Source organism: Mustela lutreola, chromosome 1 (genome assembly GCF_030435805.1).
Source record: "Mustela lutreola isolate mMusLut2 chromosome 1, mMusLut2.pri, whole genome shotgun sequence".
NCBI classification, from domain to species: domain Eukaryota; kingdom Metazoa; phylum Chordata; class Mammalia; order Carnivora; family Mustelidae; genus Mustela; species Mustela lutreola.
The window spans coordinates 180,100,834-180,115,165 of record NC_081290.1 but is presented as its reverse complement, the minus strand read 5'-3'; the positions used below and the strand labels follow the sequence as shown (position 1 = coordinate 180,115,165).

General features: G+C 40.1%; 1 protein-coding gene across 5 annotated transcripts in view; it reads left to right on the top strand.

The window, feature by feature from the left end:
• Positions 1 to 14,332, top strand: part of CWF19L2 (CWF19 like cell cycle control factor 2) — a 185,787-nt gene that overhangs the window by 14,854 nt on the left and 156,601 nt on the right. For all 5 annotated transcript variants that reach the window (XM_059179578.1, XM_059179577.1, XM_059179576.1 and 2 more), the window contains exons 4-6: positions 409 to 519; positions 1,244 to 1,363; positions 7,833 to 7,926. In XM_059179578.1, coding sequence (XP_059035561.1) covers positions 409 to 519; positions 1,244 to 1,363; positions 7,833 to 7,926 — 325 coding nt within the window. The remainder of the gene's footprint in view (positions 1 to 408; positions 520 to 1,243; positions 1,364 to 7,832; positions 7,927 to 14,332) is intronic.

Genomic DNA, 14,332 nt, shown 5'->3' with positions numbered 1-14,332 from the left:
CTGAGATCTCTGCATTTTTAGACCCAGGGAAATTTAAAAATTTGAAACTTAGAAGACAAAGTCATTTACTTGAGTGTTGTTTCCCTTGTTCTAGTTAAACAAAGATGTCAGTATTGCTTAACGTTGGTAGGAACTGAAGCTCCGTGTTAAAGTGGGTTCTCTGTTGTCAGTTCTAATCTTTTGTTTTCCCTTTCCCTCAGCATGACAACAGTCGTGGTGTTTCATGGGCTTATCCCAAAAGAGTGGGTTTATATGTTCCTTGTTCATATTTTCAATGTGGCTTTTTAAAGGGGAAGTTGACTCTAAATTTTTTTTTCTAGAAATCTGAGTTCACCATTTAACAACATAGAATTTTTATATGCAAGTCTGCAAGTTTGAGAATTTCACTTGTATGCTAAATATTCTTAGAGCTCTGAAGATGAGTGGGTTGAGGCTGTCCCATCCCAGACTTCTGGCGGAGAAAAGGCCTGGAAAGTGAAAGGGGAGAATTCAGAAAGAGAAGACAACCCATCTATCCAGGTAGGTCCCCTGGTTTTAAAGAAAGAAGTGGGAATAGCTAAGAATAGATGAATGTTAAAATGACAGATGCTTCAAGAGAAAAATTAGACTTTGAAAACAGTATATATTTTGATGAATAATTCTGGCAGTGACGCTGTTTGCTTAGTGTTCAGACTTCCGTACTTCTTCGTGAGAAAGGGAATACTGACCCCTGTTCTGGTCCCCCAGAGGGTTTCTTCCCTCTGGTTGTTGCTAGAAAAGCATCATGTTCCTCTCGTGTCCTGAAGCTCTGTACCGTTACAGAGTGAGTAGAGTTCGCTCAGTTTTTATTTCTCTTCACCAGATCATGTCATAATTCCCATTAGCAGTATTTAGAGTTGAAGAGTTCACAGATGTGAGGCTGTCTTTCATTTGCCGCTGTGAGAATGCAGCTTATACGCTGTTGGCCGCAGCGCAGAAAGGTGGAAGGAGCTGGTGTTCGAGTGCCTGTTCTGTGTCAGGCAGCAGACTGTGTGCCTTAAATCTTTTCTCTGCTTTACTCCTTAAAACAGTCCTAAAAGGGAGGAATTTATTCTGTTTTACAGGAGAGAGACTAAGGCGCAGAGGGACTAGAAAACTTGCATCAGGATAGGCAGATGTAGGATTTGAGCCAGGTGCATGTGCCTCCAGTGTGCCTGCTCTTGTTGCCAAGTGTTTTTCACTTCTAATCAATGTAGATTGAAGTAACTTTTTTTTTTTTTTTAAGAGAGATGAGTGGATGACAGTTGATTTTATGTCTGTTAAAACTGTGTGCTCATCGTCACTCAGAGCTGACAAGGAGGCTATGAGGAAAATAGAGAGAGAGAAAACCCAAGCCCTGGAACAGGTAAGGTACTGAGAATGCTTTAACTTCTAATTTGCCTTTAATCAGCAATGAGATATTTATATAAATGCGGTTTTACTTGTGAAATATTATATTATCTTTTGCGGTACTTAATAGCATGAGTGGGGACAACTATGAAATGGGGCAGAAATTCTTAAAGATGCATCTCCTGTAGGAAGCCATTTTAATGCTGAACTAGATTGACAGATCCAGGGCACATATAATTGGATGAATATTGAGTTTGGTTTACAGCTTGGATTCACAAGGGTTTTGGCTTGAACTGTGCTGCCTGTGTGGTCTGAAACTCTTCAAGGTGAGACTTCATTTGAAATATTCTTGTGTTGAAGTACTTAGTTTTTCAAGTACTTTGAAGTGCTTGGTGGGAGTGAACGCCAGTGCTGTCTGGAAGGTCCCATTGTCGATTTCGGCATCACGGGTTTCCCAGAAGAACTCTTATGATCTAGAATCACAAAATACATGAAAATATAAGGATAGTCCGTCCATGCGTGGCAGTCATCTGAAATAATGAACAGTAGAATCAGACCCAAAGAGCCTTTATCCGTTGGGGTATTTAATAGCTTTATACAGTAACTGGAGGTATGGAAATACGAGTAAGCAATAAAAAATTATTATGAAGGCAGATCTGGGTAAGAGCCAACAAGAACTTATAGAAATAAAAATTCACAATTGGAATTAGAATGAGAAACTCAGTAAATAAGCAAACAACAGATTGAATACAGCTAAAGAGAAAATTAGTGCACAAGAAGATCATCTTTAAGAGTTTACCTTGAACACACCATAGAGGGACCAATAAATGAAAAACGTTAAGAGTGATCATAGTAAGCGTCTTGTGAGCAGGGTTGTTTTCTGTCTGCCACCCCCCATTTAATATTAATTCTGAAAATGGAGATTTGGTACATGGGATTGACTTATTAATTAAGCAGCTGTTCACATGGAGCATTGGAGGGCAGGGATTATGACTAAATTCTTGACTAAGTTCTGGAACATATCTTTGTCTCTGAGACCTGACACAGTTGGAGTCTTACCTTCAGAGAAGAGAGGGAGAGTAAACGGAGCACTAGTGGGGATGACCAGTGTGCGGGGGAGCTGTGTGAGGTCTGGAAGTTGGGATTCCCAGGCTGAGACAAGTTTGCTTCTGAAATCCTGCCCTGCCATTGGTAGGCATTGATATTTTGGCGTGTTAGGGTAACCCTGGATTGTGGTCTTATGCTTTGTTTGTATCCTGGTCAGGCCTGTTCTCCATGTCAAACCACAGAACAGAGTAAAACCTTGAGTACCTTCAATAGATTGAAGTAGTGACCAGTTATTCTTAGAAAAACGATTACATAAAAACCATCTTCATTTTCCTAAGAAACAGTAATTATTTGTTCTTATCTCACCACCTTTCCAGCTTTGAATTCCAGGTTTTCTAATTAACATAATCTTTTCTTACAAACTCTTATATGAACTTCTGTGATTCACTGGAGCCAGCATCCATTGATCTACTTGCCTATGGAGTTTTTGTCTTTTGCCTTTGTATCATCCTCTTCATTCCTGCTGGAGTGCCCTTGTTAGTGGTGTGTCTTCTCTGGGGGCCTCAGTCGTCTCATCTGTACTGGAGTGGAGTTCCTCTGTGTGAGGAGCTGAGGACGGCCCGTGGAATGAAGAATCATGTAAGATATTAGTAAGATTCAGGCCCTGATTTACTCTTGTGCAGGCAATTTCAGGAAGCTCTTCATTTCTCACCTAGCATCCTATGACAAATGGCAGATTAATCTTTTCAAAGTACAGCTCTGATCATGGTGTTACTCTCTTTAGAAGTCCTTGTGATTCAAGGGAAGGGGATTGCCTTAACCATTTCTGATGTTTCCTTTCTGGTAGAAGAAGCCCCACTAGGGTATTTTGGGTCACACTCTTTTCTCATTCTGTCCTTGAGGACATGGAGTGAACTTTCTTTTGGAAAATTTGGAAGGAATGCACTGGGCTTACCTGCGCTCCCTGCTTATGGACCAGGCTCCCTCCAGAGCCCATGTGGGGAATGAGGGGAGGAGGGGTTGGCTGTACTTGGGGAAGTCTGCCTTGTTGTGCTGTTCAGTTAATAGGCCCATTTGGTTTTTACTGAAAGAAAAAGTCTCTTCCAAATTAGTCTTCATTAGCAACAGAGCTAGTTTTTGTCTTGTATTTCCTTAAGGTTTAGTTGTATTTCTTAACTTGTTCAGAGCTTGCATGGAAAAGAAAGATGCCATATTTACTCTTCTCCTTTAACCCCCCCCATCCCCCCCACCCCAATGCTGCCATGAATAGAGTCCAAAACACATTGGTTGGGATTCTTTTTCTTGGGTAATTCATACTCCATCCAAACTAGTGTAATTACATTCCCTCATGTCTTTGCAAATTCCTGTCTCTGCATCTTTGTTCATCGGGTACTTTCTAAGGGAATTCCCTTTCTCTTTGTAAGTCTGCATCTTATTTATCCTTGAAGGCCTAACTTGATATGCACTATGAAATTTTTCCTCTTTAATTGAAATAATGGCCCTTGCCTTAGAATCATATGTTGATTCTTGTTATGGAGGTGGGGATAAAATGAAGATCATGGGAAAAAGTCTGATGATGGTTTTTATTTTTTTAATTCTTAATTAATTAATTAATCTTTAAAGATTTTATTTATTTATTTGTTAGAGCGCACGAGCACAGGCAGACAAAGTGGTAGGCAGAGGCAGAGGGACAAGCAGGCTCCCTGCCGAGCAAGGAGCCCAATGTGGGACTCGATCCCAGGACACTGGGATCATGACCTGAGCCGAAGGCAGCCGCTTAACCAACTGAGCCAGGCATCCCTGATGATGGTTTTTAACTGAAGCTTCAGTGTGAAGTGTGCTGATTTTATGTCTCTTCTGGTTTTTCAGGATATCATTTCTTTTGTGCTCTAGGCTGGTGTGTTTCAAAATGTAGGTCATATAATTGATTTATTGCAGTCAACACTTAAAAATATAAAATCAGGGGCACCTGGGTGGCTTAGTCGTGAAGTGTCTGCTTTTGGCTCAGGCCATGATCCCAGGATCGTAGGATCGAGCTCCGTGTTGGGCTCCCTGCTCAGCAGGAAGCCTGTTCCTCCCTCTCCCACTCCCCCTGCTTGTATTCCTTCTCTTGTTGTCTCTTTCTCTCTCAAATAAGTAAATAAAATCTTTAAAAAAATAAATAAGTTATCAGCATATATTACATGTAACAAAGATACATTTTGTTTCTTTGTACATTTTAAAAAGATTTTATTTATTTATTTGACAGATGTGGGGGTAGAGAGAGAGAGAGACAGACAAGCAGGGGTAGCATCAGACAGAGGGAGAGGGAGAAGCAGGCTGCCTGCTGAGGAAGGAGCCCGATGCAGTACTGGATTCCAGGATCCTGGGATCATGACCTGAGCTGAAGGCTACCGCTTAACTGACTGAGCCACCCAGGCACCCCACATTTTGTTTCCTAAAACCTTTGCTTTGGACACACACACACAAACACACATGCATGCACGCACACACACACACACATGCAAGCACACACATTCAATTTCTCTTTAGTTGAAGGTCACAGAAAGGTTTGTAAACACATGCTCAAGGCTGTGTTTTTGTTGTCTGGGCCTCTTCTGCCCGCACTGTTCTGTAATCTATGGGTGATAGCACGTATCTGTAGACTTAGTCTGTAGACCATTTATAGAGATGCATATTGGTCTCTCAACCTTCTTCTGCACTCAGGACGTGTCCCCACTACAGTCTTTGGGTTCATGTGGTGATCTGGCCCCATTCCTGTTTCACTGGGGCGCTGGTAGTGTTGATCATCTTACAGCAGTTGAACTAAGGGCTGTTATTTTCTGCTCGCATATAGAGCCCAGTAAAGCCTGTGGTTTCAGGTCACTTTACCATTTTGCATTTCTGTTCTGTTCTGTCCACAAAGATGTTTATCTTGTTCTGAACTGAAGTATGTTTTATATATATATTTAAAAAAAATTTTTTTTTTTTTTTGGCAGAGAGATGACAAGTAGGCAGAGAGGCAGGTAGAGAGAAAGGAAGGGAAGCAGGCTCCCTGCTGAGCAGAGAGCCCATTGCAGGCTCGATCCCAGAACCCTGGGATCACGACCTGAGCCAAAGGCAGAGGCTTTAACCCACTGAGCCACCCGGGCGCCCTAGTATGTTTTATATTTTGTGTATCTTTTCTGTTTGTCCTGAGCAAGGAGATTGTGATGAATAGAACCTTCATAAACCATTTTGACTAGAAGGCCTGAGTGTGTTTTAGAGATTGATTTATATTGATATAGTTTATTTCTGGTTCATTCCTTTTAATCACTGTGTAGTCTTTCATCACCTAACTATGCCATGTCCATTTCTTGTGCCAGTCTGTGGACATTGGCATTGTTTGCTGTTTTTCACTATTTATAAACAGTGCTAAGTGAAGGTCCTTGTGCGCATTTCCTCATTCACGTGTGTTTGAACTTCTCCCTAGTGCACATCTAGAAGTGGAATTGCTAAGTTGTAAGATATGCACCTATCTTCTTTTAGAAATACTTGCAAAGAGATTTTAACAGCTTATACTGCCTCAACAGTGTATGTTTCTTTCTTTCTTTTTAGGATTTATTTATTTATTTAAGATTTATTTATTTATTTAAGATTTATTTATTTATTTATTGGGGGGTGGTGAGGAAGGGCAGAAGGAGAAAGAAAGAGAGCAGGCTCCCTGCTGAGTGTGGAGCCTGACGTGGGGCCCCATCCCAGGACCCTGAGATCATGACCTGAGCCAAGGCAGATGCTTAACCTACTGAGCTACCCGGGTGCCCCAACCAACAGTGTATTTTTCTTTACCATACTTAGTATCTGTATGACCAAACTTTTAAATTTTTGTCATGCTAATTAATGAGTGAGAAATGGCATTTCATTGTTTTTATATGCATTTGCCTGATTACTGTGAGAGATCTTTTCTCTTTTTTTTTTGGTCCATATTTCTTAAAGTATGAATTGCTTATGTGCTTTATTGATTTGCTTTTAGGGTTGTCTTTTTCTTACTGATTGGTGTAGTTGTTTATACATCCAGTTATTTTACTTTTGTATATTTTCACATAGTATCTCACAGTTTGACTAGACTCTTGTCAAGTATATCTCTTTGAGTATCTGCACAAGACCACTGGAAGAAATTCCTTGATTATAGACCCTTGGAGGTTTTGTGGTAGTCTAACAAGGGAGGTAATGGAATTGTTTTTGGTATAAACTAAAAATCAAATCCTTATGGTTTTGCTTATCTTCTACATTAACCTTGAACTTAAATTTTGTACCTTGAAGATTCTGTACTCTTTTGTCAGCTCATGAATATTTTTTAAAAGCTTTTTAAAAAAATTTCTATCCACCATTTTTGTTTCCAGTGGTAGGGTTGATACATAGTACGAGAAAATAATGTTTAACTCTCTTCAGTCTTCTCCATCTATTTGCTGTATTAGTTTTAAAAAGCATTTTCTGACTTCTAAGGTCAAGGCAGGTGCCCCAGTCTGTGGCTCTCTAGTGTGCTTTGCCATAGCACTCAGCTGTTTTGGACTTGCTCCATTGTCTTTCTCCTGGCTGCAGACCGCCTTTCCTCTGATGGGAAGACCGCCTGGCTTACACCTTCGAGCCGCAGTGCTTGGCCCAGTGCCTGGGACACAGGAGGCACTCGACTCGTGACAAGGCTGCCATCAGCTCTTTCAGTCTGAGCAGATTTCTGCCTCTGATCTTGCTTGTCTTATTTCTTTCCTCCACTCTGAGTCCACTTATTCTTCGTGTAGTTCAGAGCCAGTCACTTTCATGATTTACCATTGCCCCAGCATGAAACCCCAGCAGCACTTGGCCCTCATCCCTGATGATTCTACAACCTCATCTCTTATGACTACTCACTCATACATCTAGGTTTTAGGACAGTCTGGATAATCTTAAATTCCTTGAAAGCTTTCTGTTTCCTCCTGGGTTTTTCCAAACATGCTGTTATTCATTCTCTCTGGAGCATTTCTGTGCCTTCTTCCCTCACAAAAGAGAATTTGGCTGACTCCTGCTCCTCTTTAGGTCCAAGGCTGCACGTGTTACTTCCTCTAGGAGGTCCCTGATCTGTCAGCGTGAGAGGGGGTTAAATTGTGTGTGGCTTTAGCACTCCACACTTCCTCCTCTGAGCCCTTGTCAGTTACTTGTTTGTTGTCCCTGTTCCTCACTATTTCATAAACTAGCAAGATCTGAGTTAGGCATATTGACTGTTCATTAGATCTTCTGCATCGAGAGCATTTCTGGCTCATAGTAGGCATCAATGTTAATTGAGATATTATTTTTTTCAAGTTGCAGAACAGCCTCTCTTAGGAGTGTTTAAAATATTTGTCCAAGGTTACAATTGTTAACTGAGTCTCAGATGTATTATTTATTAACAGATTTTATGGTGAGCTTACTTTTAAATTGTGATCTCTGAAAATGTTTTTTTCTAGTCCAAACTGCTGGAGAGAGAATTGAATCCATACTGGAAAGATGGCGGGACAGGTCTTCCCCCAGAAGACTGTAAGATGTCATCAATTACCAAAGGTATCTCCGGATTTTGGTTGCAGCCACATAAGCATGTCTTATAACTTGGTATTCCTCAGGAAATGACCAAAGTTAGTAGACTGGCAAGATTTGGTTATTCAAATATTAATGATTTCTGCTTGGTGCTGTAGTTTTTGATTATGTCCAGAATTCTCTGTGTTTGTTTCTGTATTTGCCAAACAACTGTAAGTCTATTGATTATCTGATATGGAATCTATACGGTTTCATGTTATGAGTGTCTATGGATTATTACTAAAGGTTCAGATAACATAATGATGACGCAGATAAAATTTGTGCAGTCTTTTGAGGCCTTATTTAAATTTAGTACCTGGGTGGATTATTTTAACTATATATGTTTGGGAACAAATTGATTAACTGTATATATTTTGTGCTTGATAATGCTTCCATATTTGAGTTTCTGTTTTGGATGGATTAATACAAAGTATGATTCTGTGAGAATATAATAATGCTTTGGTTTGTTACAAATTCTGTAACAAAATGTGAAAAATCATAAGTCTGAGATTTAATGAAAATAATGCATAAATATTTAACATGTGATTTCATATCTTCAGAAACTCCTACTTTGCCAGCATTCATAGAATTTGTTATTTACTTTAGGATGGTGTTATTCCAGCAGATGGAGATAAAATACTTAAGTGTCACATAATCACACTTGATGCCATAATTTAAAAAATATTTATATGCTATGCTAGTTACATGTCTCAATGACGAGTCCGTGAAGAGTTTATTTAACTATAGCTAACGTGGTGCAGAGATAGTAGCGGTGTCCAGTATGGGGCTGTCTTTTCCTTTCAGTGGTTTATCAGAAGATTCTCGTGCTTTTTGTTGTATTCTTTATTTATTTATTTATTTTTTAAAGATTTTATTTATTTATTTGACAGAGAGAGATTACAGGTAGGTAGAGAGGCTGGCAGAGATAGAGAGAGAGAGAGAGAGAGAGAAGCAGGCTCCCCGCCGAGCAGAGAGCCCGATGTGGGACTCGATCCCAGGACCCCGAGATCATGACCTGAGCCGAAGGCAGCGGCTTAAACCACTGAGCCACCCAGGCGCCCCTGTATTCTTTATTTTTATTTTGGCCATTCATAGATATTCCTTTTGTGTCTTACACAAAAAGATGTGGAGATGTTTCTAAAGCCACCCTATAAGTTTGTTTATAATTTTTCTTTAGCAGTTTTGGGTGCTCTTAGTAATTGCAGCATTTTCTTTATTGCCTTTCAGCATAGATAGAAATGTCTCTGCTGGGTTGTAACATAGTAACTGTAGTCACACAAGAATCTCTTTGAGATACTTTTTTTTTGGTAATTTGAAAGCATAAGTTTAGGGCAGTAGGGTAGCTCACTGAACCATTACTATGTTGACCTGATTTTTTGATCCAGGGTTTTGCTACCATTGTTGTCAGAGGACAGTTAGCAAATTAATCTGTGGGGAACACTTAGAATAGACCAGCTGAACCTTTGGGTGTTTGCAGCCAGTAGATTCTTGGCTTCTTCAATGTGGAAGACTCAGTGTTGTACTATAGGTAGTATCTTTCAACTGGGTGAAACAGCATCATCTCAGATCTGACAAGAAAAATGATCTAATAAAAAGCTTTTAGAGAGCCTTTTTTCTTTTCCCCTTCACCACTTCCCTTTCCCATTATTACTCTTATTTAGAAGGAGGAAGAATGACAGAGCCCGTCTGTCAGAGGTTTAGATCCCAGAGTTGACATTAAGTTTTAAATGATCTGCAGGCTGGACTGCATATGTGGATAGTGTAGTCATTCTGTGTGGACCTGTGGTAGGGCTGAGCTGGTTAGGCCCCTGACAGTGGTACCACTTGAGTATGAAGGAGCTCTGGAGAGGTGACATAGTGGTAGTGTTAAGGACTCAGAATTTGGATTTAGGCTACTTGGGCTTAGTATTTTTGGCATTTCCACTTAGTAGCTTTGTGATTTTGGGAAAGTTGCTTGACCTCTCTGAGTTGTTTACTTGATTTTTTAAACATTTTTATTTACATTCCAGTTAGTTAACATAGTGTAGTCTCAGTTAAAGGTGTACAAGTTAGTGATTCAACACTTCCACACAGCGCTCGGTGCTCGCTGCGGCAGGTCCCTCCTCCCTCCTCCATCCCCCCCCCCCCCCCCCCCCCCGGCACCCTCCTTCTGGCCTTCATTGGTGTGTTCTCTGGAGTTAAGAGTTCTAGCTCTATTTTTTTTTTTTTTTTCTATTTTACAAGAAGAGTTGAAGTAAATTCTTCAAGTTCATGGTTAGCAAGTATCCAAACCAGCATTTGAATCCAAAGAGTTTGGCTCCAGAGCCTGCTTCCTTCCCAGCATACTCTTCTGTGCCTCTCAAAGATGCAAAGCAAAGTGTACTTTCACCCTTTATTTTCTCATACATCTATGTCAGATTTTTTTCCAGAGTGAGCATGTAATTTGTATTTGAAAAAATCTATTTAAAGCCAGCCAGCTTAATTTGATGTCAAGTTCAAGCATTTAATTTTCTGCCAAATTGGCACATCCAGAGGTTAAGGAAAATAGCTGCATAAGGACATACCCCGACTAAAAACCCCAGGATGGTTCAATATAGTATTAGCTTATTAAGCCTGATTCTTTAGAGATAGAGAATAAGAGTTTTTCTGTTACTCTTTGCTGCCAGAGGTCTCACCCTTGCTTATGGAAGCAGATTTTGAAACTCAAAAGTGTAAAGCAAATCAGAATTTTCTTGCTTAAAATAGTTTTAATGGGAAATGTCCTTTATGCAGCATTAAATGGAAAGAATGAAAAGAACAGAAAACGTCTGTAGCCGCATCAGAACCAAGTCCCCTTTTCTGCATACCACCCTGGGCCATGTCATCTCTTGATTCTGCCCTTTCCAGCCCCTGCAGTCTGCTTGCTACCCCTCTAACCCATCCTCCACAAGACAACCATAATGAGGTTCTCAGAAAGTAAGACCAGTGCTGTCAGAGGCCTCCTCCTCTAAAATTCTTCAACGGCATCCCATGGTTCTTGGGATAAAAACAAATAGCCTTCAGGAGGCCAGGCAGCCCTGGCCGCTCTGATCTCTGGCCGCTGGTGCTCTTCTTGCAGGCCTTTGTTTACAGGGCTCACAGGGCCTTTGCACAGGTTCCCCTCCATTACCTAGCTAACTCCTACTTGTCTTTCAGAATGAGCTTCCTCGGAGGGGCCTTTTCTGACCCCCAGACCAGGGTTGTGAGCTGCTGCATGTGCTGGTAGCTCTGTCCCTTGGCTTCCAGTAGTGATTGCACATTTATTTCCATGGTTATTGAAACGCCCATCTCTAATGAGATGATATGCTCTGGGCAGGTAGAGAGTGGCTGTTGCTGCTTACCTTTTATCCCCAGCAGCTAGTACAATACCTTTATTAAGTAAATAATATGATAAGCTACTGAACGAAAGTATGGGGTAAAGCAAAATATGAAAAACCAGCATTTTGATGAATGTTTGATGTTTTATCATCCTTTCATTATTACCTGGTTAAGCCCAATTTAGAAATGAAAAAAGAAAGATAAATGGTAGGCGATCCCATTCAGTTTCTGAATATTGTCTACAGAATATGTATGCACCTGTATTTTATGTAAGAAAAGGATTGTTGCTCAGTCTTTGCCTAACACTTGCTCCATGTGGCAATAATAGTAGGCAACATTAAATGCTCTTGTATTTTCATAACAGCCATGCGTCTTAATATCAGAGCATTCACGGGATATTGCCTCTTAACCTAAATTTACAGTAAAAGATGTTTTCAGAAATAAGTGCTTATGAAATTGACAAACTACAACAGGGTTTTGAGGCAAATAGCTCTAAAACCTGGACAGAAGGCTCCTTAGTTTCACGTTGTCTGGAAATAGCTTCCCAGGTCGTTTAGAAAATCAGCCCAGAGGTAGAGTAAATGAGTAAATGCCATCTCCCATCCATTCCTGAAGGTGATCTCACTTGAGGACCGAGGACATGGCCACTGCTGTTGCAGCTGGCAGTAGGGCTGGACCCTGCTTCAGAAGCTTTGCTTCTCGATCTGTTTTCTACCCTTCAGAATCTTCCTTTGTGAATTTCAGCAAGTAAGCATCAACCTGATCTTTTCCTTTGGCTCTGCAACCTTTCCTGAGAGACAATGACTATCCATCCCACATGTGTTTACTGTGGCTTTGGTTTTTTAGAGTTAGCACATCATTTTGCCACGGAAAGGCAGAAGTGACCTCTGGAGGCAGTCAGGGCAGCCCGGGTAGAATACCAGTGGAGACCAGTGGGAATCCCACGGGATGTACAGAATCCAAGGTGGTTGTAAGTGCTAGAAAGGGAGCTTCCCAAACTGCAAATGCAGCTGGTCCCGGAGCCTGGCATAGCGGCACCATGTGCACTGGACTATGTTTTATTCATGTTTTTACTTCCTTTTATATTCAGCACGTTTTCATATTCATAGTAAATATTTGCTAAATATTTGTTAGAGTGAATTTCATGGTGAATGGTGCTGTAAATTGTATTTTATTAGCTTTTAAACTATCTGATGATTTTCCTGTTAAAAATATTTTATTATTGTATCTCTAATGATAAGATTAATAAGACTATTGAAATAGAACATATAATCAACTAAAAATATGTTCCAAAGACTGTGAATTTTACTCATAATTGAATTCACTGAATATTTTTATTGTTTGATTTCCTTAATAAATGTTAACATAAGAGTAAAAGTCTTCCTATTTCTCTGAGATTTTTTTTTCTCTGAACTATGTTAATATATTGGTGATTTTTCTCTGAACTGTGTTAATATTTTGGTGATTGTGCAGGAAATCTTCACTCTGCCCATCAGTATCTTAACAGTTTCTAGATAACTCCGAACTTATGTAGCTGGGACATTAACATAGGTATTAGTGACAGTGGGCTTCTCTTTGTATAAATTGAGGATTTAGACTAGCTTCCTTCACTAATTGCCTTGTTAAATTTGAACTCAAAGACTAGATAAAATAAAAAGATAGCAAGAGCAAAATAAACTTGAAAGAAAAGTGAATCATTGAGTTAACTAGAGATCTAGGGTTTTTTTTTTTTTTTTTTTTTTTAAAGATTTCACTTATTTATTTGACAGACAGAGATCACAAGTGGGCAGAGAGAGAGGAGGAAGCAGGGCTCCCTGCTGAGCAGAAAGCCCAATGCGGAGCTAGATCCCAGGACCCTGAGACCATGACCTGAGCTGAAGGCAGAGGCTTTACTGAGCCACCCAGGCGCCCCTAGAGATCTAGGTTTTGAAGTACAAAGTATTTTAGACCTAAAGAAAGACCCATTATCTTAGAAGATTCTGAATGCTTAGCATAGACAAATTTTTGAGATTTGAGTGAGACTGGAATTAGAGGAATGAAAATCTTTTTTTTCTTTAAACTTTTTATTAAAATGTAACACATACAAAAAAGTGTAGAAATCATTCACTGTACAGACTGATCATTTTCCCAAAGTGAATATCTGTATCATCAGCATACTTTTTAAGAAACACAGTGTTATTAGCGTCTCAAAAAGCTCCCTGTGACCCTTCTAGTCAACTGTGCTCTTGTCAGAAGGCTGACCACTATTCTGGTTTCTAGCACCAGAGACAGTTTTTCCTGGAATCAGATAGTAAGTACTCTCTGCTCCCTTTTTGGTTCCTGCTGCTTCTGGTCACATTTTCAGATGCATCCATGTTGTTATGTATAGGTGCAGTCATTGATTTTCATTGCTGTATAATAGCCTGTTTTAGGAATATATCATAATTCATGCTATATATCCGTTTTACTGATGGTGAACACCTAAGCTTTTCTAAGCTGGTGTTACTGCAGACTTTTCCACTATGAAGATTCTTACACATGTCTTTTGTGGTCTGTGTGTGTTTTTGTTGATTTTAGAACTGGAGTGATCCAAAGCAATCCTATTTTTTTTTTAAGATATTTTTTTTTTATTTATTTGATAGAGATCACAAGTAGGCAGAGAGGCAGGCAGAGAGAGACAGGAGGAGGAGGCAGGCTCCCTGCTGAGCAGACAGCCCGATGCGGTACTCGATCCCTGGACTCTGAGATCATGACCTGAGCCTAAGGCAGAGGCTTTAACCACTGAGCCACCCAGGCGCCCAAAAAGCAATCCTATTTTTGTACAGGGAAAATCAGGAACAAAGTTTTGACTTAAGTAACTGATTAGATTTCTTTATGCATATCGAAAACGTGATGTGTGTAGATGGAAATACAAGCGCTTAATAAAGTTTGTTGAAGGCATTCAGATTTTCATAGTTGGGGATCATGACTGCATAGAATAATTTGTTTTTTTTTTTTAAATTTCTTTTCAGCGTAACAGTATTCATTGGTTTTGCACCACACCCAGTGCTCCATGCAATCCGCCCTCTCTAGTACCCACCACCTGGTTCCCCCGACCTCT